We start from the raw sequence: 22715 nt of genomic DNA on the forward strand, positions 1-22715 counted from the left end.
ATGAATTGGAAACAAGCTCAATTTAAAAGACGGCATCAATATGTGACTTCTCATCGGTTCATTTTTCTCTTCTCTTTCCTCATCTTTTTTCACAGGGTTTGTCTACCCACTCTATTTTTAGACTCCTATCAGACCTTCCAATGACTCCATGTAAACCTAGTGGAAAAAAGTCTAGTTTCAGTCCCACTTTCTCAAATCCTCCAGCTGGCCAACACCGATGAGCATCGGAGAAGAACATCAGAGTTAATCACTGAAAACGCATCACACTCAATTTTAATTTTTTTTAAGATGGAAAAAGTTCATAAGCTCACCAGCAAACCGTAAAGCAGCAGAGAGACACCAGCCTGAGTCTGCCCCGACTTATGAAGGCAGACAAGCGGTGGGGGGGGGGGGGCTGCTCATAAAAGAGAATAAATACATACAGGGTGTGGAGACCCATGACTTTGGGAGGCAGCATTTCACGTTTCTCCCACACTCTTTACAATATTTAATAAAAGAGTTATCACATTGATTTTGAAGTCAGTAAGACTGACCTGAAACACTGCAAAAGGAGTTTAAAAAAAAAAAAAAAAAAAAGACCCTGTACATAAGGAAGTAAACTGCAAGAAAAAGCAAGAGCGAGAGAGCCAGGCCAGAGCTTGAGCGGGCTGGCACTCGTGTGTTCTCTCCCTCCCTCCCTCCCTCCCTCCCTCTTTCCCTTTCTTTCTCTCTCTCCCTTCTCTGTCTCCCGACTAGGCGAGCAAAACAAAAGAAGTTGATACTTCAGCTATGCATATGGACTCCAGAGCTTTCTGCCCCTAACGTCTGCTTGCATGCCCTCAAGTTTTAGGATTCACTGGACTCTTAACTAAAGCTCCCTGAAACATTTCCTGTGCATTTCTGGGGGCACCTCGGCGGACCCAGCCAGCTGCCTTTCCTGGCTGAGTTGCGCAGGGCAGGGTATGCCAATGCAGCCTGACATTCAGAGCAAGACCACAAATTATAAACAGTTTCAGTAAATTGACTTGAGTGTCTTTGTTCCTCAGACATACATCTTTCTACCACTTACAAAGGCAGGCAGCAGAACCTAACCACCAATGCGACTATAGCCAGGACTGGGAAAGGAAGTTATTGAAGCCTGGATTTCCTGCTTTTGCTTGTAGCCAAGAACTATGAGGCTTGTAGTGGTTTCAGGAACTGACTCATCTAATGATTCATGGATAAGATACTGCTTTTAATACGTTTCTGACCCTAGGACTCAGGAACTTGAAAACCAATCTGAACCTATGCTTCCCTCTTATTTGCAAACGACTATTCACAGCAAAATAAACAGGAGGACAATGGTTAATGAAACAATGAAAACATCACACCAAGGGCAGGAAAAGCAGAATGTGGGCGCCACATCTGAAGCCATGATCAAAAGCCTAATCTGTGGGCTGTGACTTGATAGCGCCCAAACTTCCCAAGAGTGACTAGCAGGTGGGATGAGGTTTATTTTTAGGTATCATTCCCCTAGATGTAAAAATAGATTTAGCACAGCAATAGTTTAATTCAGGCGCATCTGGGGTTGTGACTCTAAATACCCAAGATGGAAAGCAGCATGTAGCTCTAAATTTAACTGCTACAGTTGCAAACCAGGGAAAGAGTTCAGGGTTAGCTGACCAATGAGTAATGGGTAATAAAGGACTCAGGGTGGAACTCACTCTCTTAAATCAGCCTCTACAGGAAGACTGCAGTTCAGTATTTCCACCCATCCTCTGACCAGTCTTCTCTTTCCCCCCTCCACACACATCACACACAGGCACATCAGTCCTGAAAAGCAAAACTCTCTAAAAGTAGAGTCAGAAGCTGGCACCTCTAGCTGCTCCCCGTAACGGCCCCATAGATTCATTCGTCATCAAGAAAGCCCACTAGCGAAAAGTTTTCAAGCCTCCCTGGCCCACCAATCCTTGGGTTTTCCCTGCCCCTCCTCCTAGGGGCATTAAGAACAGGACCGGTTTCAGGGGTGGCTTTCAAACCGTTTACAGGTTTCAACACCAGTCCAGTCACACAGAGGGAAGGGGGAAAAGAAGACAAGAATGGCAGGGGAGAGGGGGAGGGGGGCCACGGGGGATGGAAGAAGCAGTAAGACTAGTTGACCAGGCAAGGCCAAAGTGCAAGGGCTGCCTGGCAGGCCCTGCCCAGCTGGGCTCCTCCAACAGATTTACTGACATGACGTCAGTGGCTCCAGTCCAGCTTTTCTTTGGTAGCTTTTACCACTTGCCTCCCCTGTATTAGGGAGCCACAGGACCATAAAGAAAATTCCCATTGTGAAACGAGTTTAACCTCGGGGCACAGAGGCCTGCCTGTAAATTATAGGGCTCCTCACCCTCTCTCTGTGCCCCTGGAGGAAGGGGAAGGGAATAAACCCCGACTCTACTGTACTTTTCATAACACAGAGGAACCATTAAATGAAGCTTGCTGCCTTTAAAAAAAAAAAAGGAGGAGGAGCGGTGGGAAGGGGTGTGGTAGGGATATTAAATGAGTATACAAAGTTTCACAGGACAGGATGCTGGTTAATTTCTCAGGGATGTCATGAATGATGATAATTTCAGTACTACTCACTCATTCTGTTGTGAGGCTGTGTTGGCTGGACTGTGAACGCATACGGCTTTGTTTCACCAACAAAACAAAAAAGTATTACTGAAACTGAAACTCCAGGCCTGAATGGAACCTCTGAAGAGAGCACTGTAGATGTATTTAAAATGAGATTTTCTTTTGGCCTAGGTGCATATTCTGTGATGCACGAACAGGGGCATCAAACAATTTCCAAAAATCAAAGACAGAAATTACTAAAAATAAGTCTAATAGGAGACTCATTAAACAAAAAACACTCATTTTAGACTTAAAGGCTTACTATTGTATTCCCACAACAGCAGAATAGCCGTGTTCCATCTAGGACTCCCGTGCATAAAGCTGCCTAAAACTAGAGCTTTAAAATTTTTTAGCTTATAAAAATAATGTATTAGTGATAAATTCTTTAAATGAGTGAGAGATTAAATATATTCTATTTTAAACACTTTAGAAGAGAAAGGTACAAAACTTAATTCAACCAGTATTTATTCAAACACATGTGTGTAAATTGACCCCAACAATATCATCAAAATATAGCTTGCAGTCTGAATGGCTCAGAGTGGTAATAAGATAAGGAATCTCTCACCTTCTGGTTATTTAAACAAGGCACAGAACAAACCATCAGGGAGACAGGACTGAAAGCAATGATTAAAGTCTTCTGTGAAGCCTAAATTAATGTGAGCTTTAGCCTTCAAGATGAGACTGAGGGGTGTGTGACAGAGACCCTATCCAAGTTGTAGCTCTGAAATAGCATTTCCCATTAAAAGAAACCAAGCTCTGTAGAAATGGTTCATTCTAAATCCAAGAATACAAAAGACACAGGATAGCAAGGAAGCTGCTATCAATAAGGGTCACATTAAAAGGACACAGGAGCCAACTAAAGAAACTCGCACTGCCCAAAGATTGTACAATTTGAGCATCAATAGGAAGAGGAAACTACACGGAGTCAAAAACATCCGACAGGGCTTCCCTGGTGGCGCAGTGGTTGGGAGTTCGCCTGCCGATGCAGGGGACGCGGGTTCGTGCCCCAGTCTAGGAAGATCCCACATGCGGCGGAGTGGCTGGGCCCGTGAGCCGTGGCCGCTGAGCCTCCACGTCCGGAGCCTGTGCCCCGCAACGGGAGAGGCCCCAACAGTGAGAGGCCCGCGTACCACGCAAAAAAAAAAAAAAAAAAAAAAAAAAAATCCGACAATTTTAAATCCACAATTGCATAATGATATTCAAACAAACAAACAAACAAACAAAAGAAACCACATACCTGCCTTTTCTGTACAACTATATGCCAGGTTAACCAAACAGTTGAGGATAGAAAGTTTCTATAAGAGTATTTTGGCTAATAAATGAAGTAGGAATGAGAGAACTGGAATAGGACCAGTTTACGAAGCCCATATGAAACAACAGATATAGGCAGAGATCATAAATCAGTGGCTAACACACAAAGAAAGAGACAACTGGACATCCATGCCTCCTGGTGGATTGCTAGTTATGGAATATTCCTGCCTTAAAAAACAAAAAACATTAAACCTCAAACAGACCAAGCTTCTAGGTCTAAATTCCAATTTATAGGAGATAAAGAGGATAGTGGAGCATGATAAACAGCACTAAGAGAATGCAACTGCAAAATCCAGAATGAGCGAAACTCGACAAGAGAAACAGGCTTTTATAAACACATCACCCGCAAGGGGGAATAAAGGAGGGAAGAGATCTTCAAAGAGTTTTAAGAAACAGAACCACCAAAGATAACCTTTGATCTTGTTTGGACCCTGATTTAAACAAACCAACTATGGAAAAACAGTGATGAGACAATCAAGGAAAACTAAACAGCCACTAGATATTTTACATTAAGGAATTATTATTAAAATATTGGCGTGATGATATTAGAGTTGGTGTTTTTTAAAAAGAGTTATATTTTTAAAATACATACTAAACCTTTACAGATAAAATGGTATGACATCTGGGATTGTTTCAAAATAATCTAGTGGAAAAGGAACCAGGGATTTAGAAGAAACAAGAATGGCCACGGGGTGATGATTGTTGCTAAGTCATGATGGTCCAGGGACGTTCACTGCCCTCTACTATACTGAACTTTTCATAATAAAAATTTTGAAAATCTAAAATAAATAAAAATAAGGCACTGCTCCTGTCCCCCTCCTTCAAAAAGACAGAAAGGTGCTAAGAGAAGAGATACTTGGCACTCTAAGTCATGGCTACTGGGTGATGTAATAACAGCCGTAATTATAATTGGCAGATAACGTTAATGAGACACTCTGCCAGGCATTGTGCTAACCCTCACTATAACCCATGAGAAAGGCACTACTATGTCCATTTTACAGGTGAGAAACTGGGTTCAAAAAAAATAAAGAGGTTGCCCAAGGTCAAACAGGTAAGTGGAAGAAATGTATGTAATTCCACAAATTCAAAAATGTAATGAGAATCAGGATGAGTTATGTCTTTTCAAAATAGTTACCGGAAGTGCCGGTAACTCCCTAAGTCAAGAGATCCTACGCTCTCCAACGTGAAAGACAGCAGAATCAAGAAGTGGTGCTTTGCTGATGACCATTTTTGGTGAAACCTAGGAAACTGAAGGGGCAGTCTCTTTAAGATCTCAAAGTGATAAAAGCAGAGGAGAAAGGGTGAAAGAAGTGGACGGCACGTGTGTGTGTCTGTGTGGCTGTGTGTGTGAAAATATGAAAGCAAAAGGGAAATTGTCTGAAGAGAGAAAAACAACAGAGCAGGAAATCCAGCAAGAAGGGAAGCTGGAAAAAAGCTTAAAACTAAACCCAAAGGAGGAAGATGGAAAAGCAAATAAATGAGCTCCTGTCAGACTGGTCCATTCTGGTTAGGACAAAACCCTCAGGATCCTGGACAGAGAACTGGAGGACAGAGGAAGCAGGAGACTTCAGAATGGGTTGGGGCAACCAATGGAGAAGCTCACTGTGGGCCATTCCATCATATTTTACTTATTCTTTTAATTTTTATTTTTCAGATAAGGAGACAGAGGCCCAGAGAGACTAAATAATTTTCCCCAATACCTCTCAGCCAATAAGCGGAACAGGGACTGGAACCTGGGTCTGACTTCAAAGCCATGCTTTTATATTTGCTTAATATATATAGCACTAGAGAGATCTACACAACATTAGGGCAACACCAAAATGGCCAACAGCAGAGGTACCCAAAAGGCACTGGGAAATATATGACAACTCTAAGAAGGGGGCAAACCAGTACAGGGAAGGAGGGGAAGACAGGAGCACAAGTCCTAGGAACTGGCCATCAGTGCCCCAACCTCTTCTGGCCCAGAGTCAGCAGAATTAGGTGAACAACAGTAAGACAGTATCAACTATCCCACAACCTTCCACTAAAAACCAACCATGACACCAAAGATGGGTAGCAACCCCATTAGCAATCCCATTTCAAAGTCCCTGCTGTCGGGGCTTCCCTGGTGGCACAGTGGTTGAGAGTCCGCCTGCTGATGCAGGGGACACGGGTTCGTGCCGCGGTCCAGGAAGATCCCACATGCCGCGGAGCGGCTGGGCCCGTGAGCCATGGCCGCTGAGCCTGCGTCCGGAGCCTGTGCTCCGCAACGGGAGGGGTCACAACAGTGAGAGGCCCGCGTACAGCAAAGAAAAAAAAAAAAAAAAGTCCCTGCTGTCGATTTCAGAGACCTGATTACTAAGGGCTCTAAAGAAAGCAGTTAACTCTCTTTTCCCTTCTGCCCCTGCCACTGTCCATCACACATCACTGCCTAAAACATGTTTTCCAGCTGGTCACCTGGGTGCGGAGGGGAGAAATTCACCCCATCTCCCTAGTTCCCAAGTACTCCCAAAGGTCATCTACCTAAAAACCCTACCCCCAACATGGAGGCATTTCCATATCCAGGCCTTCAGGGTGGTAGAGGGGGATAACTTACTCTGCCTGCAGGCCAACAAGAGCACATTCCAAAGGAAAACCAGATAAACTGGCAGGTCCAGTTCCAGGCTTCCAAACCAGATCAGCTTCTTGCCAGAGCCCCCAACAAAACTACAGAGCAGTTTAGATCAACCCAGACCCCAGACAGCCTCTCATTTTCAAATAACCAGTCTGAGAGGTGAGGCGTTCTGGGTCCCCACAGTCTTTGAAGACTGACACTAAAGTGGGGAGGTGATCTTGCCCCCTCTCAAGAAGATGAACGACTAAGGTGGGGCAGTTCCCCTAGGAAAGGCTTGAGTGGGTCACACCTAACATCTTAGGACCTTAGCCACAGGTTTGTTTTGAAAATAGAGTAAAATGGGCCACCAAGAACGCAAAACAAAATAAAGTATTAAGAAGTCTGCCTTTTCTGCACAAATACACCAAAAGAGGGGAAGTCTACCTTGTTTCAGTGTCACAATCTAAACACCATTCAAATGCCACAGGTGACTTAATATGCAGTCTTTTTTAGCCTGGCAGTCGTGAAGTCACACAGATCTAGGAACTGGCTTCAAATTTTGGTCCCCATTGCACTGGCTGTGTGACCTTGGGCAGGTTACTAAACCTCTCTTGAGATTCACTTTCTTCAACCACAAATAAAGCTCTCAGGTTTAAATTAAGGTAATGCTGAAGAATGGGCTTACGACAGAACCTGGCCTGTCAGCCTTCCTTTCTTATCCAAATTCTCCCAGGGTGGCCTGGGAATTAGCACAACTGAGAGAAGAGTTAAGGAATAGACTCAGCAGTACTGCTCCTCCTCCATAAAGGGGAAGGGAGTGTGGGGTGGTGGACCGGATGACTCAGATAACAACACTGCTCCAGGACCTTTTGGCCTAAGGCTCTCACATTTTCTCTCTTTAATCTAAAGCTCGGCTCAAAAGCAGGCTGGATCATATTCCCAGAAAGGGAAAGCAAAGATTTTCAAGTGACTTGCCCAAGGTCACAGGGAGAGCCAAGACCAAGGGCTATCCAACCCACACAGCTGGAAGTGGAGGGACCAAGACCCCAGCCCTGGGAAGACCCTCAAATGCCTTCTCCCGGTGAACCACCCCAACAAGGAAACAGTTCTCCCAATTCTCAACAGCAAAGGCCAGAAGCCATTCTTTCAAACTGAACACCTGCCCAAGTTACTGCCTAAAGCACATGATAAAATAACTAAATGAATAGTGTTGTTAAAAGAATCACCTGGAATTGAGCAGTGTCATTACAATTATTTTTGGTTTTAGGCAAAGCACTAAAATTTCTTAAATTTCTAAGATTCCACTCCATTTTCCCTCTGTATCCACAGGTTCCAAATCCGCATTCAACCAATCTCAAATCGAAAATATTTGAGAAAAAAAAAAAGAATTCCAGGAAGTTCAAAAAAAACCCAAACTTGAAATATGCCACAAGTTGGTAACTATTTACATTTAGTATTTACACTGTATTTACAACTATTCACATGGCACTTACATTTGTATTAGGTATTATAAGTAATCTATACAGATAATTTAAAGTATACAGGAGGATGTGTGTAGGTTATATACAAATACTACACCGTTTTACAGAAGGGACTTGAGCATCCGAGGATTTTGGTATCCGCAGAGGTCCTGGAACCAATTCCCTGTGGATACTGGGTCCAATGTATTTCGGCACATCATAGGACATCATTACAGTCTCCCAAACAACAAAGATAAGCAAGTTTGAAACTAAGAATGTCAAGAGCGCCAAAACTACAGGTTTTAAAATCTGTAATCTGAAATCCCCAAATTTCACACAGTACAAAACTTTCAGAATTCCACTGGGAAAAACTTCTAAATTGAACTTTGCAAGTCCGAGAGGAAATGAACCAGTGCTGAATCATTCCCATGAATGATGAGACATTGTTTTTTTAATTCATTATGAATTGATCCACAGAATAGCAGAGGGTTTGAAACAATTTGGTTGAAGCTAGCAGAGGTTTATAGGAAAAGTTGTTCTCTGAAACTCCCCTCTATCGAAGCTCAGAAACAGCCTGGGACGCTCCAAGAATAACACTGTTATGAGCTCAATGTCAGGGTACCTCAAAAGCCTCCTGCTTGAGATTTTCCTCTCTATTCTGCTTAATTAAAGGGAGTCAGCGAGTTTCCTCAACAGTTCCTATTCGTAGGATGACCATATCACTTATCTTCCAAACTGGGACATTTTGACAGTAAAAGAGGGCGCAATTAAGGGCTGCGCCACAAGCAGCCCAAACCAGGACTGCACCAGGCCAGAAGTTACCCAGCCACAAGGAACGGTAGAGAACAATCCTTTAGAAATACAAGTGGATAAAAACTACCACAAACATATTATGAGGAAGACAGTGCGCATCTGGTAGGAGGACCCAGCAATAAATTAAAAGTTAAAATTAAGAAAAAAATGGGCAGGGGGGAGGGAGACGCAAGAGGGAGGGGGATATGGGGATATATGTATATGTATAGCTGATTCACTTTGTTATAAAGCAGAAATTAACATACCATTGTGAAGCAATTATACTCCAATAAAGATGTTTTAAAAAAAGAAAAAAGAACAGGGCTTCCCTGGTGGCGCAGTGGTTGAGAGTCCGCCTGCCGATGCAGGGGACACGGGTTCGTGCCCCGGTCTGGGAAGATCCCACATGCCGCGGAGCAGCTGGGCCTGTGAGCCATGGCCGTTGAGCCTGTGCGTCCGGAGCCTGTGCTCCGCAAAGGGAGAGGCCACAACAGTGAGAGGCCCACATACCGCAAAAAAAAAAGAAAGAAAGAAAAAAAGAAAAAAGAAGGAAGTGGGAAGAGTAGAACCTGAAACTCGAGGTATAAATTAACCTATGCTGGGTTCAACTTTTCCCCATCTTAAATCAACTTAAATCAGATTCGATACTTAACTTGTGGCCTCACGTGCCTTCCAGGTCTCTCTCCCTCGTGATCTCCTAGTTTATTTATCTTTTATGATTCAGTTCACAGGCTGTTTAAACTGTAAGCCATACGGGCGGTTAACATAGTCAACGTTTATCATTAAGGAGCAAGTCATCCCACATTACTGAAGTTATTCCTTCTTAAGTAAAAAAACCTTCCACTGTAGATACTTCTAATGGATACCTTTAGGCTCTGCACTAAAACCAGTAAACTAGCAGAGATGTAAACCCTTATTATTATTAGGTCACTGCTCTGAATATCAATCTTAAATCACTTGACCAGCAAAACAAATGTACTCACTGTGTGAGGAGTGCTGGGAGTACTGTGCTTCATCTTTTTCTGAGATATAATTCAAATACCCTTTTAAAAGTATAATTCAGTGACTTTTAGTAGATTCACAGGTTGTAAACCATTTTTTTAAAATCTACCTTTCTCCCCTCTTCAACTATCAGTCTGCCTGCCTCTAAAAGCCTTTATTTCCCAACTAGTCTATTCATCTCTCTTAACAATTTTTAACCTCAATTTTTAATTTAAACTAGGAAACCAGATTAACACACAGTTCTATATACTCCGGTTAAGAAGACTTGAGCAAAAATGCAGGTGGTCCTCAGCCTAGGCTCACACAAAGCAGTCTTAACTGCTCAAACCAGTCACTGGGAGTGGCCCCGCTCTGAAAACACGGGCACATGGACACACCCTGAAGTGTACCTGGGTGTCAAGTGGAGCAAGACCAGCTTAGGGCCTCTGGCTTTGAAAACACAGGTTTCTACCAACCAGCATCCAGAAAGGATTCAGCTCATCTGCCCAGGAAGTACCTCAATACTAACCCAACTTAAGACATTCATCTCGGACTAACAAACACTGTCTTAAAATATGCAAATATACTGGCAGAGAGATGATCTGCCATTCACACATGAGTGTGAATTATTATTTGAATTATATTTAAGGCCCAGAGAAAGGAATCTGATGAGAGGGGCAGAGATTTAACTCCAGAGCTTGGAGTACTTGGAGGAACAGGATAAGTCTGACAGCAGTCACACCTGCAGCTCTAGCCTACTGAGCTAGCTCTTATCTACATATTATCACAGCCCTTCAAAGTGGGTAACACACCAGCCCATTTTCCAGATGAGGAAACTGAGGGCACAGAGAAGTTAAGCAGCCTGCCTCTAAACAGGTTAAGAGGTGCAATTAGGCCAGCAAAGGTAGGGGGAGGTACCTCTCTGCCTCTTGTTCTCTCACACACAGAGTTGATGCCCTCAGAACTCCAGCAGGGATTCCTCAATAATGGCTTTACCAACAGGTCCAGGGCCTTGAGCATAGCTTCTCTATGAAAAGATGAGTTCCATACAAACACCTTGGAAAAGAACTTTCAGAACCCAATCCCAAAGTTGGGAGAGTGGCTTCCAAGCAAGAACCTAAGGAAGACATTTCCTTTCGAGTGGATATAGGTGCACCATGCTACCCACCTTTGGAAGCATTCCCATTTAACTGGTATTACCATTTGGCAAGGAATGACCTCTGATATTGCGTATTTACTGATGGATTTCCTCTACTTTATGAATCAGGGAAGTGTGGTTCAAAGAGATAAATGGTCTAGGACTTTATGGGATGCCTCACCTCTCCTGGATTTCAATCATTCGCCTGAGACCATAAGTCTGGCTCTTCTTAGCAACTGCTTCAGCCTCGGGTGTTCTTCGAGAGTCAACGTCCAGCCTGACCTGGCAGGAAATCCAGGGAGACCTGGTGTAACAAGACAGCACATGAAGCTGCTGTTTGCTGAGCATGTGTTATGTGCCGGGCACACAGGAGGCATTCTATTAAAATGTACAGACGGGGACACCAAGGCTCAGAGAGGAAGTAATTTGTCCAAGGGTACAGAACAAGTGTGGCTGAGCCAAGAGTCCCACTGAGGTGTGTCCGACTCCAAACGTGTGCTTTTAAACCTATGCTATTATCCTGCCTTTTTCCAAACCAGAATCAGCAAGCTTCCAGCTCCCCACAACCAGTCCCCTTCCTCCCTTTTGCTTCTTTCATTAACTGTTCATAGCCAAGTTTTAGATCTATACTGGCTCACGACTGGCAATGAAACTTCTTTATTAGTATTTTAGGGTTGAGTTCATTACTCTGGAGAGTATTTAGGGGGTGGGGGAGATGTTTGTTTGTTTATTTAACAACTTAGTCCCACTCTAATCCCAAAACGGCATCTGGCCAAAAAATAAAATAAAAAAAAAACGCTTTCCCTTCAAGGCCCAATTCCAACATCACTTCCTCTACAAAGGTTTCCTTAGTCCCCACCACTGGGCAACACAACTCTTTGGATATAACATGAGCACTTACCCCACTGGATTTTTTTCCCCCTTTATTCTGATATTACCTAAGAAAATGTATGTTCCTGAAATCTACAAATGTATAAAAATGAAAGCCCCTCCCCTTCCCAATCCACTCCCTCAAAGCAACCCGTCAATGATGTATAATCGCCCAGATCCTTTTGGAAAGAGATGCAAACATATTTCATCAACATCTCATCAACTCTAAGACACCAGTGATTGTTAAATGCAGTATGACTTTATTTCTAAGAAATACTGTTGCGAAACACGTTGCCAGAGCACAGCCTTATCACTTAGAAACTGTATTTTATAAATATTGAAACTTTATCATATGTCAATCTTATGCAGATATAAAAAGGAAACTATATAAGCAAACAAAAGTGGGTAAGATATACTAAAACAACTTCTCAGAGAGATCAACATCCATGCTTTTCCACACAGTACTGCCCTCTGTGTCAATAAGAGCGCTGGCGACATCAAATACATTCTTAAGAATGCTTGGCGACTGACTCTGGAATTTTCTTCCTCTCCACTGCATTTGTTCTGCAGGCTGTGATAAGTGTACGCAACCACATCACGGGTCATGACCACCACCTGGCCAGCCATGATTGCAGGACACATCCTAATTTCGAAATGTTCAAATATGGGGGAAAAAAACTGCACCTTGGAACTCATGAAATATGAAAAACACAGCTTCCCCACTGGATTGTGATGATCTCTTTAATCTCTTCACATGCCTGTTTCCCTTGCTAAATTGGAAACTCTGCAGGGGTGTTTTACTGATGGCCATTCATTGACCACCCTTGGCTGATCACCAAATCCCTGGCATACAGTAACCCCTGCAAATGTTTCAATGTAACCCCTGCAAATGTTTCAATGTAACAGTTCTATGCAGAACTGGGAGCCCCTAGATTTCAAAGTGCCTAAGGTGGAAGGAAGAGAGAAGAAAGGAAAGAACAAAAAGCCGAGTATGGTTTATCAGCAGCAAAACCATGCTCATCTCTGGGAGGCTGTCACGATCACCCTTCCTATGCCCTCACTCTGCAATATCAAGGTGCACCACGTGAGACCCTCTATGAGCATCCCCACTACTCAAAAATGAAAACTACCTCTGCAAACAGCCAGGCAAGAATTAGTCCTCAAACCCCTTGACAGGGAGCCTGAGGCTCACCTCTATAATCACATCTGGAAACAACTGCTACCTTCCCAAGGGATAACAGATGTGTGCTGAGCACGGAGAAGGCGGTTCTGCTCATTGTATTGCTTCTCCTGCGCATTTTTGTGTAGCCGTATCTTTAAAACCAACCAAAAAGATCTTAGTGAATTCCATAAACAGTCAGTATATGCTCCTAGGTACATCACCTCACAGATACAGGAAAAATCCCATTGAGAGTTAGGAGGCAAATTTAGCCTCATTCCACCTGAGGATAAAAGTTAGAATACCTAGAGTAATAATTCCCAATCAGAGGTGGACACCACTCTGGGGTCTCTTAGAAATACAGAAACACTGCACCTATCCCAGCCCTCCTAAGGCTCCAGGGCTGATACCCAGTCTGTGGAAAGCTCCATGGAGGCTGTGATGCACGTGCTCAGGAAGGAATCACTGGTGAGGCAGAGACTCCCTAGGACAGGCGTGGAAAGAGGCTGCCCTGGGTTTGAGTCAGAACCATCCTGCATTAGCCATGTAAACAGATCTGTGTAGCAAGAATTAGAAACCCCAAATTCAAAAGGCGGGAGGCCTGGAAAGGAGACTGAGAATGTGCAGAGAGGCTGGGTGGGGAAAGGGACAGACAGTCTTACCCTGGCTTCCCCAGTGCCTGGCACACATCAGGGACACAAATGTTTGCTGAATGAGATTCACATGGCTGATAAGCACATGGGCATGCACATCATGGAAATTTCCACTAATCCACCTACTATGTGCAGAATTCCTGAAATGGCCCCAGCAACTCAAGGCAGGAGTCCCCCGGTTGATTCACCAGTGGCAGAGATTTTAGTTTTGCTTCAGCTTCACTGAACATCTGAGTAGAGATGTTCTAGAAGCATTTCCCTCTTTAAGAATTCCTAGTCATAAAGGAAGCTGCTTTTTGCCTCCGAATCACAGATAATACTTCCTTTGATTTTCAGTTACATAGATATTAATCATTTTTGCACTTGATGAAAGGTGGAAGAAAATTAGGGAGGTATTTTTAATGCACAACAAAACTAGAAACATTTTGTCAAAATAAGAACCATATTGGTCTTATCCTCCCAGTATTTAGAACAAAAGCAAATTTTGAATTATGGGAGTTTCTTGGCTCTGCCAGTATGAAACGCTGTTAAATAGCTTGTTTTCTGCTTTTCTGTCAATGGAAATACCTGATGAGGTCTTCTAAGCATTCCAGATTTCAAGATGGGGTTGAAGGTTCCCTCAGCTGATGCAGCTCTTCCTAACTCTTACCAACCACCATTGTCTCCCAAAAGCTTTTAAATGAAAAGGAGAAAGGGCTGAAACAGATTCCACCAAAGGAAGCATTGGCTCACAGAGGTTTCAATGGTTTCGGAATCAGCCCCCAAGATACCCCCAGCCTCGGTGATGGGTGATCTGAAAATGAAGCAGATCAAAATGCTATTGATGAGCTAAATTACCAGACAGCTTATCTGAGGCCCACAGCCGCCATATGGTGCCCCAACTTCTGCCGCCTGTTGCTGCCACAACAATAGGCACGCCTACCCAGAAAGCACCATTAGACAGAAACCCAGCAGCAGCGGCATGTGGGGTGGCTACTGTGTTTACATTTTATTTTGTGCTATTAGCTGTGAGCTTCCCCCTATCCCAGGAGTGACTTGAAACATACACACATTCAATGTCAAAGACTTGTGTTACCTGCAGGACACATGCGTGCACGCCACATGTGTGCACGTGTGTGGTATACATCAGGTGAACAGAGAGAAAACCAGATGTCAACTTCAGAAACGGAGCTGTCTGGTTGGGGGGAGGGCTAGCCAGGCCAGCTCCCAGCTAGAGCTGCAAGCAGACAATGCGCTTTTCTCAAAACACTTGGGCAGGCGGGCCTCGGGGAGTGGCTATTTAAAACACTTGGCTCCTTTTATTTCACCACCAGGGAAGTGAATTCGGACTCTTAAGTGCCAGAGCAAATGAAGTCATTTGGTTTCCGCGGGCAGAAGTCTGCATTTTAGCAGAAGTCAGACTGGACGAAAGTCGGAAGGTCCAGCTGAAGATGTTCTTTTTTCCAATTAAAACTGATTCCACAGAGGATTTGGCGCCTGGGCTTCAATAACTTTTTCTTTTTCTTTTTTTTTTTTGAAAAGACACTAAGGTCATAGAAAATGTAAAGGACACTGGAATGAATGCTGTCAAAGATGACTCCCTTTACAAAATGCCATTAAGTATGACCACATAAGGATATCACCTTCTAAAGTCTTGGGTGGTATAAAAGATTAACAGTGATTTCTGGCAAATGAATTCATAAGATTTCTGCAATTCTTTCTTTCTACTCTCTCAAAACAGGTTCCTATCTTTGCAGAGATTATATCATTGATGGTAACAGAATATCTATTTAGTTTACTATCAGGGAAAAGACACTGGTTTTCAAAGAGAACTCAACAACACATAGCATCTGGTTATGAAAAAAAGCACAAGATGCAGGTTTGGATACAGTACAAAGCAAAAAAAAAAAAAGGCTCTTTCCTAATATTCAGATCTAATTAACTATTACAGAAAGCCACTCATTTCATCCCCCCAATTAACCACACCTAAGCAGACAACATTCTTGGATGAACTTTTCAAATTTTCTTAAACATTCTCAGTTAAAAAAAAAAAAAAAAACCTCCTTTCAAGTTAAATTGAGATTGTACTTGAACTCCATCCAAGAGCGGAGCTGAACTGAATTATGATAATTAGAAAGCTGTGCTTATAAAAAAGCAGCACAGTTCATGCATTTTTTTTAAAAGTTCATGCCAGAGAATATAAGTTCAATATGTTCTCACATAATTAACATTTCCCACCATTAGCAGCAGTTTTTCAGTTTATATGTAAAAACAACAGCACTCGCCATTGTTGTATCTACCCCCGCCAATAATGTTTCAGTCACTTTACACGTACATCTAAACCTGTCAGATGCCTCAAAGCAACCAGAATTTCCCAATGGAGACAATGGTGGTGCTTAACTTGTTCATCAATAAACTGGCTTTTTCTTTTAAACCCCTTTTCCAATGTTGGGCCCTGCTCCTCATACTAAAACCATTAATGAAATCCTAGGACACAGCCTTAAAAACTAATGTGAAAAGGGCAGGAAGCATTGCATCAGGATAGTTAATACTGGGGGGTTAGTGGCAAAATATAGCCAGGATAGAGCCTTCCTCCCTGGGCCTGCCACAAAAGTAGAAAAGACGGCCTCTTAGGAACTCCCCCCACCCCTTATCCAATCAGAAGAGAGACCAGTGGTTTCACAGTTAGCCAGGCAAGACTCCCAGACTATGGAAAGTATTTTCAGAGAATCCTCCCAACCATGCAAAAAGCCAGTGAACAAAAGGAGAACTTAAGAGCTGAAAGCGACCCACCCAGTAAGAAACACTCCTGAAAACCCATTTGCTTTGACTAAAATAAATACACATTTCAAAATTCTCTTATGCTGCACCACTACAAAGCCCGAATATATCTGAAGAAATGGTTGGATTACCACTCTGAGTTCAAACAAGGCAGAGTGTCGAGGAAGCTTATGATGACAATCTTACACGTTGAAAACTCTCAACTGCCCACAGCTTTGAAACAAATTATAAAAACCCATGCAGAAACACTCCAAATGGGCTTCCCTGGTGGCACAGAGGTTAAGAATCCATGGGACAATGCAGGGGACACGGGTTCAAGCCCTGGTCCAGGAAGATCCCACGTGCCGTGGAGCAACTAAGCCCATGTGCCACAACTACTGAGCCTGTGCTCTAGAGCCAATGAGCCACAACTACTGAGCGAGCCCACGTGCTGCAACTACTGAGCCCGCGCGCCTGGAGCCCGTGCTCCACTACAAGAGAAGCCACTTCAATTAGAAGCCCGCGCACCGCAACGGAGAGTAGCCCTGCTCCCCGCAACTAGAGAAAGCCCGCGCGCAGCAACAAAGACCCAACACAGCCAAAAAATAAATAAAATTTAAAAAAAAAACAAGAAAAAAACACTCCAAGTATTTAGATCCAAATATTCTAGCATTCCACAAACTACCCCAGAAGAGGGAAGGCCCCAAACTTCCCTGATTTCAGAAGTATTCAGTAATTGCGATACAAGGGGGTCGAAATTAGTATTTGTCCAAAAGCCCAACCCTGAAACATTAAGTGCTTAGGATGGACCTGAATTACTTGATTTTATCACCTTCGTGAACAAGAAAATAAAATATATCACTGATACTGTTCAAACATGACTTGGGATCTAACTTAAGCACCACAGTGTAATCTGTGGCTTCTACAGATAAAATAAGAAAAAGCGTCACGCAGCTGTAAGAGATTACTCCAGTCATCGGTCAGTCCCCAATAGCCCAGCAGCACAGCCTGAGTCTGTCAAAGCTTACAATATACTTTTCTTGCCGAGTTCAGAAGTAGGCCATTAGCACTCTGCAGTTCCAGTCTCTGAACTCGAAAGAGGAAGCTGTAATGCCCGCATTTATCAACAGAAAGGTGGGCTCTGATTTCCTTGCAATTCTACAGAGAAAGCTGGACACTTGCTCGGGCCAGTATTCTTCAGTCTTTGGAAAAAACCCAAAAAGTTTTATCACTAAACAGATCCAACTTCTAAGCACAGCTTTCAATCCACAATATTTTTCTCTCCTTTCGCAATCTCTTTATTGGAAACAAGATAAAATGCCTAAAATACAAGCTTAAAAGTGTTATCTACCTACTGTCTGTATGTGAGCACGGTCATTTTACATACATGGGATCATACACACAGTTATTTGCACCAACCTTTTGAGTGATAAGACACCACAATTATCATTTGCAGGCAGTATAATTATGCTCACAATTAACACATAATAACACAAGAGATTAGAGAGAAGAGTAACTCCACAGATGCACAAACTCTTGTCCCACCGCCATGTATGACAGGTCAATCCATTTCAGAAGCAAGAAACCTTAAAATATTGTTAACGGCACAGCTCATTCCTCCAAAGGCCTATCTAACATTTGGGATCTACATTCTCGAACTGTCGCCGTTACACATTTTTCTACTGAAAATGTGACAATAAATATGATCTAGATCCCCATATCAATATAAGTATATTCCACCAAATTTTCGCATTAAGAAATACCCTCTTATACTTGCTGTCCTGTATTGTCAGAGCCAGCAAAATTCAAAATTGTTCATAAATGACTGAAACTCAAGCAGCAAAAAACCCGAACATTTTTTTCCTTATGGCTTGCTTGTCCTTTTTCCAAAAAAAAAAGTGGGGGTACCAGTGCTCAAAGTGAGTATGTGAATATAGAATTCTTTCTATATAAAGCAAAAGAGGGGGAGGGGCAGAGAAGAAGAAAGGAGGAAGCTGACTTTCCCCAGGCTGCCCCCCACCCCCCTACCACCAGCAGCCCTTACATATAATTAATTTGCTGCTGGGGCCTAGGCACACACTGCACCACAATGCCAGGAAGCACCTCTTGGTGAGAAATTCAGTTCAGTCTGGCTCAAACTAAGTTAGCATGTCCTCCTTCTTTAAATTAAATTTCATTAAGTATATGCCATGGTGAGTCCCGGTTTATGTTTTGGGAAAAGAAGAAGAAAAAAATCCCCCAATAATCTCTCTCAGGCATGTTTCCTGGATGGAGTTCTATTTGTTACTTTATAAAACATCACATAGAGGAGAAATCTACACAAAAATTCTTTCCTTTAATAGTTTTTTACTCTTACTGTCAAGGCAAAGTGTCACACTGGTTTTATTTCAAACTTGTAAAAAGAGAGAGAGAGAAAGAAAAGAGAAAGAAAGAAAGAAAGAAAAGAAAGAAAGAAAGAAAGAAGAAAGGGAGGAAGGAAAGAAGGAAAGGTAGTCTGATATTCTCCTAAAACTGCAAATCAAATAATACTAAATCATTAACGTAAAAATAAAATGGTCTCCCTGGGCATCTTTATACCATCGGCAAGAACTAGGAATGGATGCAGCTTATCAGCTCATTCTTTTACACCAACAACAAATAAAAGAATTGGAAACTCTGTTTAAAACCTGAAACCTGAGAGTCCAACACAGAATTGCACATAGAAAGAAATACTAAACAAAATATCTGTGACCATTTATGGGAATAGTGAGATTAGAAAAATAAGCCTTTCCCCTAAAAAACAATCAACAATTCAAAACCTCACTGTTGACAAAGGTTCAACTAATCCATTTGTCTTTCCTGAGTCACTTTGTAATTGATTCTACTATTTCCATCTAAAAAGGAAAGATTCTTACCAAAGTTGGATCTAAGTCTGGCCCTTACAAGCATTCAGATGTACTTGGGGCTCAAAGATCCTGCTATTTACAGAAAGGCACAAACCCAATAGTGAAAGGATGAAGCACTTGGCACAGCTTGAGGTCTGTTCCCCAAACCACCTCACAGTACCCCGGCAGACAAGCCCCCATGCATAAAACACCAGCCAAAATTCACTGCAAGCTTTAGAGAACAGAGCCCACTCCCTGCTCGGACAACGCAGAGGGATCACTTCTTCCTGAAGGGATCTGTCTATTCAGGTAACCACCTGCAGGCACCCAGCACACCCCAAGCATCAGACCACCTAAACTTCCAGAAACAATCAAGGCAAAGGGTAGGGAGGAAGAAACACGTGGTTGTCCAGAACTGACAGTGTTCTACTCATTTGCAATATCTGTAGCATTTTTAATACATATATTTTTAAACTATAATATTTTGAAATCTGATAGGTTTTGCAGACCTTTCTGTGCCAGGACCTGAGCTTCCTCCAAAGCACTGTTTTTAAAACACGGCCTTTTTACATTACCCGCTCCTGGAACATCATCTGTCTCTAAGTTTCCAGTGCTTACTGAGGTCAATTTTCATTTCTGCAAATCACAGGCAGCCACTTGCTTCTGAGAAGTTAACAAGCCTCCTGAGAAATGCTGGTGGCTGGTATTTCATTGTTTCATAAATATTTTTATACAGTGACATTCAACTTTAAGTAAATCTTTAAAAAGACAATTAAAAAGCAAAGAAAATTATTATTTGTATTTTATTTTCGTGGGAGAAAAAGAAGGGAGGTGTGAGCCCCTCCACTGTTTTCAACTCATTTAAAATGTTGCTTCGGTTTAAAAAATAAATAAAAACACATTAAAAGAAAAAGAAAAAAAGGAAACTCATAGAAGTTGAACTTTCTTTAAAGCGGGCCTCTGGACTTTAGAACAAAACAAATGTTGCTGCTACGAACAAAGAGCAGAAATGCACCCTGATTTTCTCCCCTCCTGGGGATCATTTCTCTTCCAATAAACAAACGAATCCCCCAGTATTTCCTACCGAAGGGAAGTTTTCCAGGGAGAGTCTCCTCCAGGGTTTGGTGGTAACTGCGACTCAGTCTTTTTTGGACACAATGTTTCTGCTGACTCCTGAAAATTTTCCACTTGAATGTGCAATGAAGCAGCGGCGGCGGCGGCAGCAAGAGTCCTGGAGAAGCGGCAAAGACGACCGTGCCTCCTTTCATCTTTGAGAAGAAGGAGCGAAACCCCGCCAGCAGCACAAGTCGGCGCAGCCCCCAGGCCGGCCTCGGGGGGCCCAGGCGCCTGTGGCGGCTGGGGAGGCGCGGTGGGGGGATCGGGCCGGCTTCGGGCTCCCTGGAGGCGCCGGCGGCTCTCCCAGCCTGCGCTCGCTCCTAACTTCTGACTTCCCCGAGAAAAACGTGGAAACTGCCCGAGGGTGTGTGCGTGTGCGCGCTGGCAGGCAGACGGGCGCGAGAGGGGGGCGCGGGGGGCGCGGCCGGCCTGGCGCCTCCAGGGCCGCCTGTTGCCGCGCGGGCTCCGCAGCGCGCGGCCCAACTTGGCGTCCCGGCAACTCCCGCGGCGGCGCCCGGCCGCTCACCTTGAAGGGGCGCGGGGAGGCGGGCGCAGGGGCCCGGCCCCGGCCCTCCGCGTGCCCACCCGCCCGCCGCACACAAAGCAAGAGTCCGGAGAGAGAGAGCGGCCCGTGCCGTACGCCGCGGACCCCCGGCCCCCGGCGCCCCGCGCGCCCCCCGCACCCAGCATCAGCCCCGCGCGCCAACTTACCTCGGCGAAGGGAGCTGCCGCAGCGCCCGGCGAGTCCGAGGCAAACTTCGGCGCCGCTTCCCCCGCCTTCAGCTCGGAGCCCGGCTCCCGGTCCCCGGGCTGGGCCACCCCCCCCCCCGCCTAGCACCGCTCCTGCCCCGGGGCCGGCTGGACGTACTGGGCTGCTGCCCGCGGCTCCGGGCAAAGGTGGACGGGGTGGGGGGGCTTCACTGCATGGCCTGCCCCCGGACGCGGCCGCCCCGAGCCCGGGCCCCGCCGCGCGGACTGGCCCGCAGGGTGGAAGCGAGTCTGCAAAGTGCTTGGTGGGCGCCCGCGGCGGGCGGCGGGGCCGCGGCGGCGGCTGCAGAGGCTCGGCTCGGCTCGGGCGGCGCGGCACGGCGCGAGCGATGCTAAGAATGTTCGGAATGAGGACAGGAATGAAATGAACGCCAGGACCGAACTCGCTCCGGAGGGGTGGGGCCTCGGTGACGTCATGCGGCCTGCCGCCCGGGGCGGGGGCGGGGCCTGCCGCCGCCGGTGACGTCATGGGGATTCGGGGCGGGCCCAGCTCGGCAGCCTAGCCGTTGGGGCGCGCGCGGGCTCCCTCAGGAGGGGCGGCGGGGCGGAGTCTCGCGCCCACGGGGGAGCGGGGAGCGCGCGGGAGCCGCCCTGCCCCTTCCCGGCGCGGGCTCCGGGCTTTGTCCCTAGCTGGGCGGGGCGGACGGGGGGAGGGCGCCTCGGAGGAGACTACGCGGCGCGGAGAACTCTGGAATCCTGGGTTTCTTCCTTGGGGCGGGCGCCGCGGCAGGAGATGCGCGCGCCGCTCCTGCCCTGCCTCAGTTTCCCTGTCCCGGGACGCGGAAGCTCGGGCGGCCGCTTGGAGCGCTCCTGGACTCGGCGGAAGTCTGCAAGTGTGGGGAAGAGAAGTTTCTCTGCTGGAAATTCACGTAGTTGTTCACAAGCGCGGTGGACGCCTTCCCGGGGCCGGATTCCCAGCCTGCCAAGTCTTCCCCTCTTTTTCAGTTTATAAAAGTTCAGGGCTCTCATTCAAGTCGAAGTCAGCCCTACTGTTGGAAAGGGAAACCTTTAGCATAGCAAAGAAAGGATAATTGCGGAATTCGTAATAATGCTGCCCTGCTAACACGGTCTTCTCCGAGTCGCTCAAGAAATCGAGTTCACTCATCCCTGCGAGTTGTAATTTTCAAAAGCAATGGGTCAGGTAAAAACTCCCTAAATTTTTAAATGCTACATCCGGCAATTTCACGTCACTTTTCTTTTTTGGTGGTGGGGGGGAATAAACTTCATGTACACATAGAATAACTTTTACCCTACCTTTGGAGGTAGTGACGCTGAAGTGACATAGTAGACTCCGTGGGTAAATCAGAAAACAGCTGGATAAAGCTGACCCACTGTGGCAGAACTGTCTAAAATTGGGGGTAATTGTAACCGGCAGTTTCAGTTAGATCAAAGTAGCAAAGCAATTCCTGTTCTGTTGACTTCTTTTCTTGGGGCACTTCGCTCTCCTTTCCAGTTGGGGCCCCCAGGATACGTAATGCCGCCTATTTTGTGTGCCCCCAGGAATCCCCTAAATATGGGTAACTGAGGGAGGCGGAATGTGACTGGAGACAGCACATTTTCTACAAAGCATAATTTTACTAATGCATTTTTAATTGAAATTTTTGTTGAGAGAATTAAATATTCACATGCAGTTGTAAAAAATAACAATACAGAGAAAACCTTTGTTCATTTTTCCCATT

The 22715-nt window shown here is 44.9% G+C and overlaps 1 protein-coding gene across 9 annotated transcripts in view; it reads right to left on the reverse strand.

Annotated features, from left to right (window-relative positions):
* TEAD1 (TEA domain transcription factor 1) overlaps positions 1 to 21354 on the reverse strand; it is a 269279-nt gene extending 247925 nt beyond the window's left edge. For 5 of the 9 annotated variants that reach the window (XM_081238930.1, XM_081238931.1, XM_081238929.1 and 2 more), the window contains exons 1-2: positions 20980 to 21354; positions 11049 to 11171 (exon numbers count right to left, since the gene is read on the reverse strand). In XM_081238930.1, coding sequence (XP_081095056.1) covers positions 11049 to 11068 — 20 coding nt within the window. In that variant the 5' untranslated portion in view covers positions 11069 to 11171; positions 20980 to 21354. Of the gene's footprint in view, positions 1 to 11048; positions 11172 to 20236; positions 20384 to 20979 lie in introns of all 9 variants that reach the window. The other 4 variants (XM_081238934.1, XM_081238935.1, XM_081238932.1 and 1 more) reach the window with 4 other exon arrangements.
* Between the last annotated feature and the right edge of the window lie 1361 nt (positions 21355 to 22715).

The sequence above is a fragment of the Mesoplodon bidens genome (assembly GCF_964165515.1).
Source record: "Mesoplodon bidens genome assembly, chromosome: 7".
Lineage (NCBI taxonomy): Eukaryota > Metazoa > Chordata > Mammalia > Artiodactyla > Ziphiidae > Mesoplodon > Mesoplodon bidens.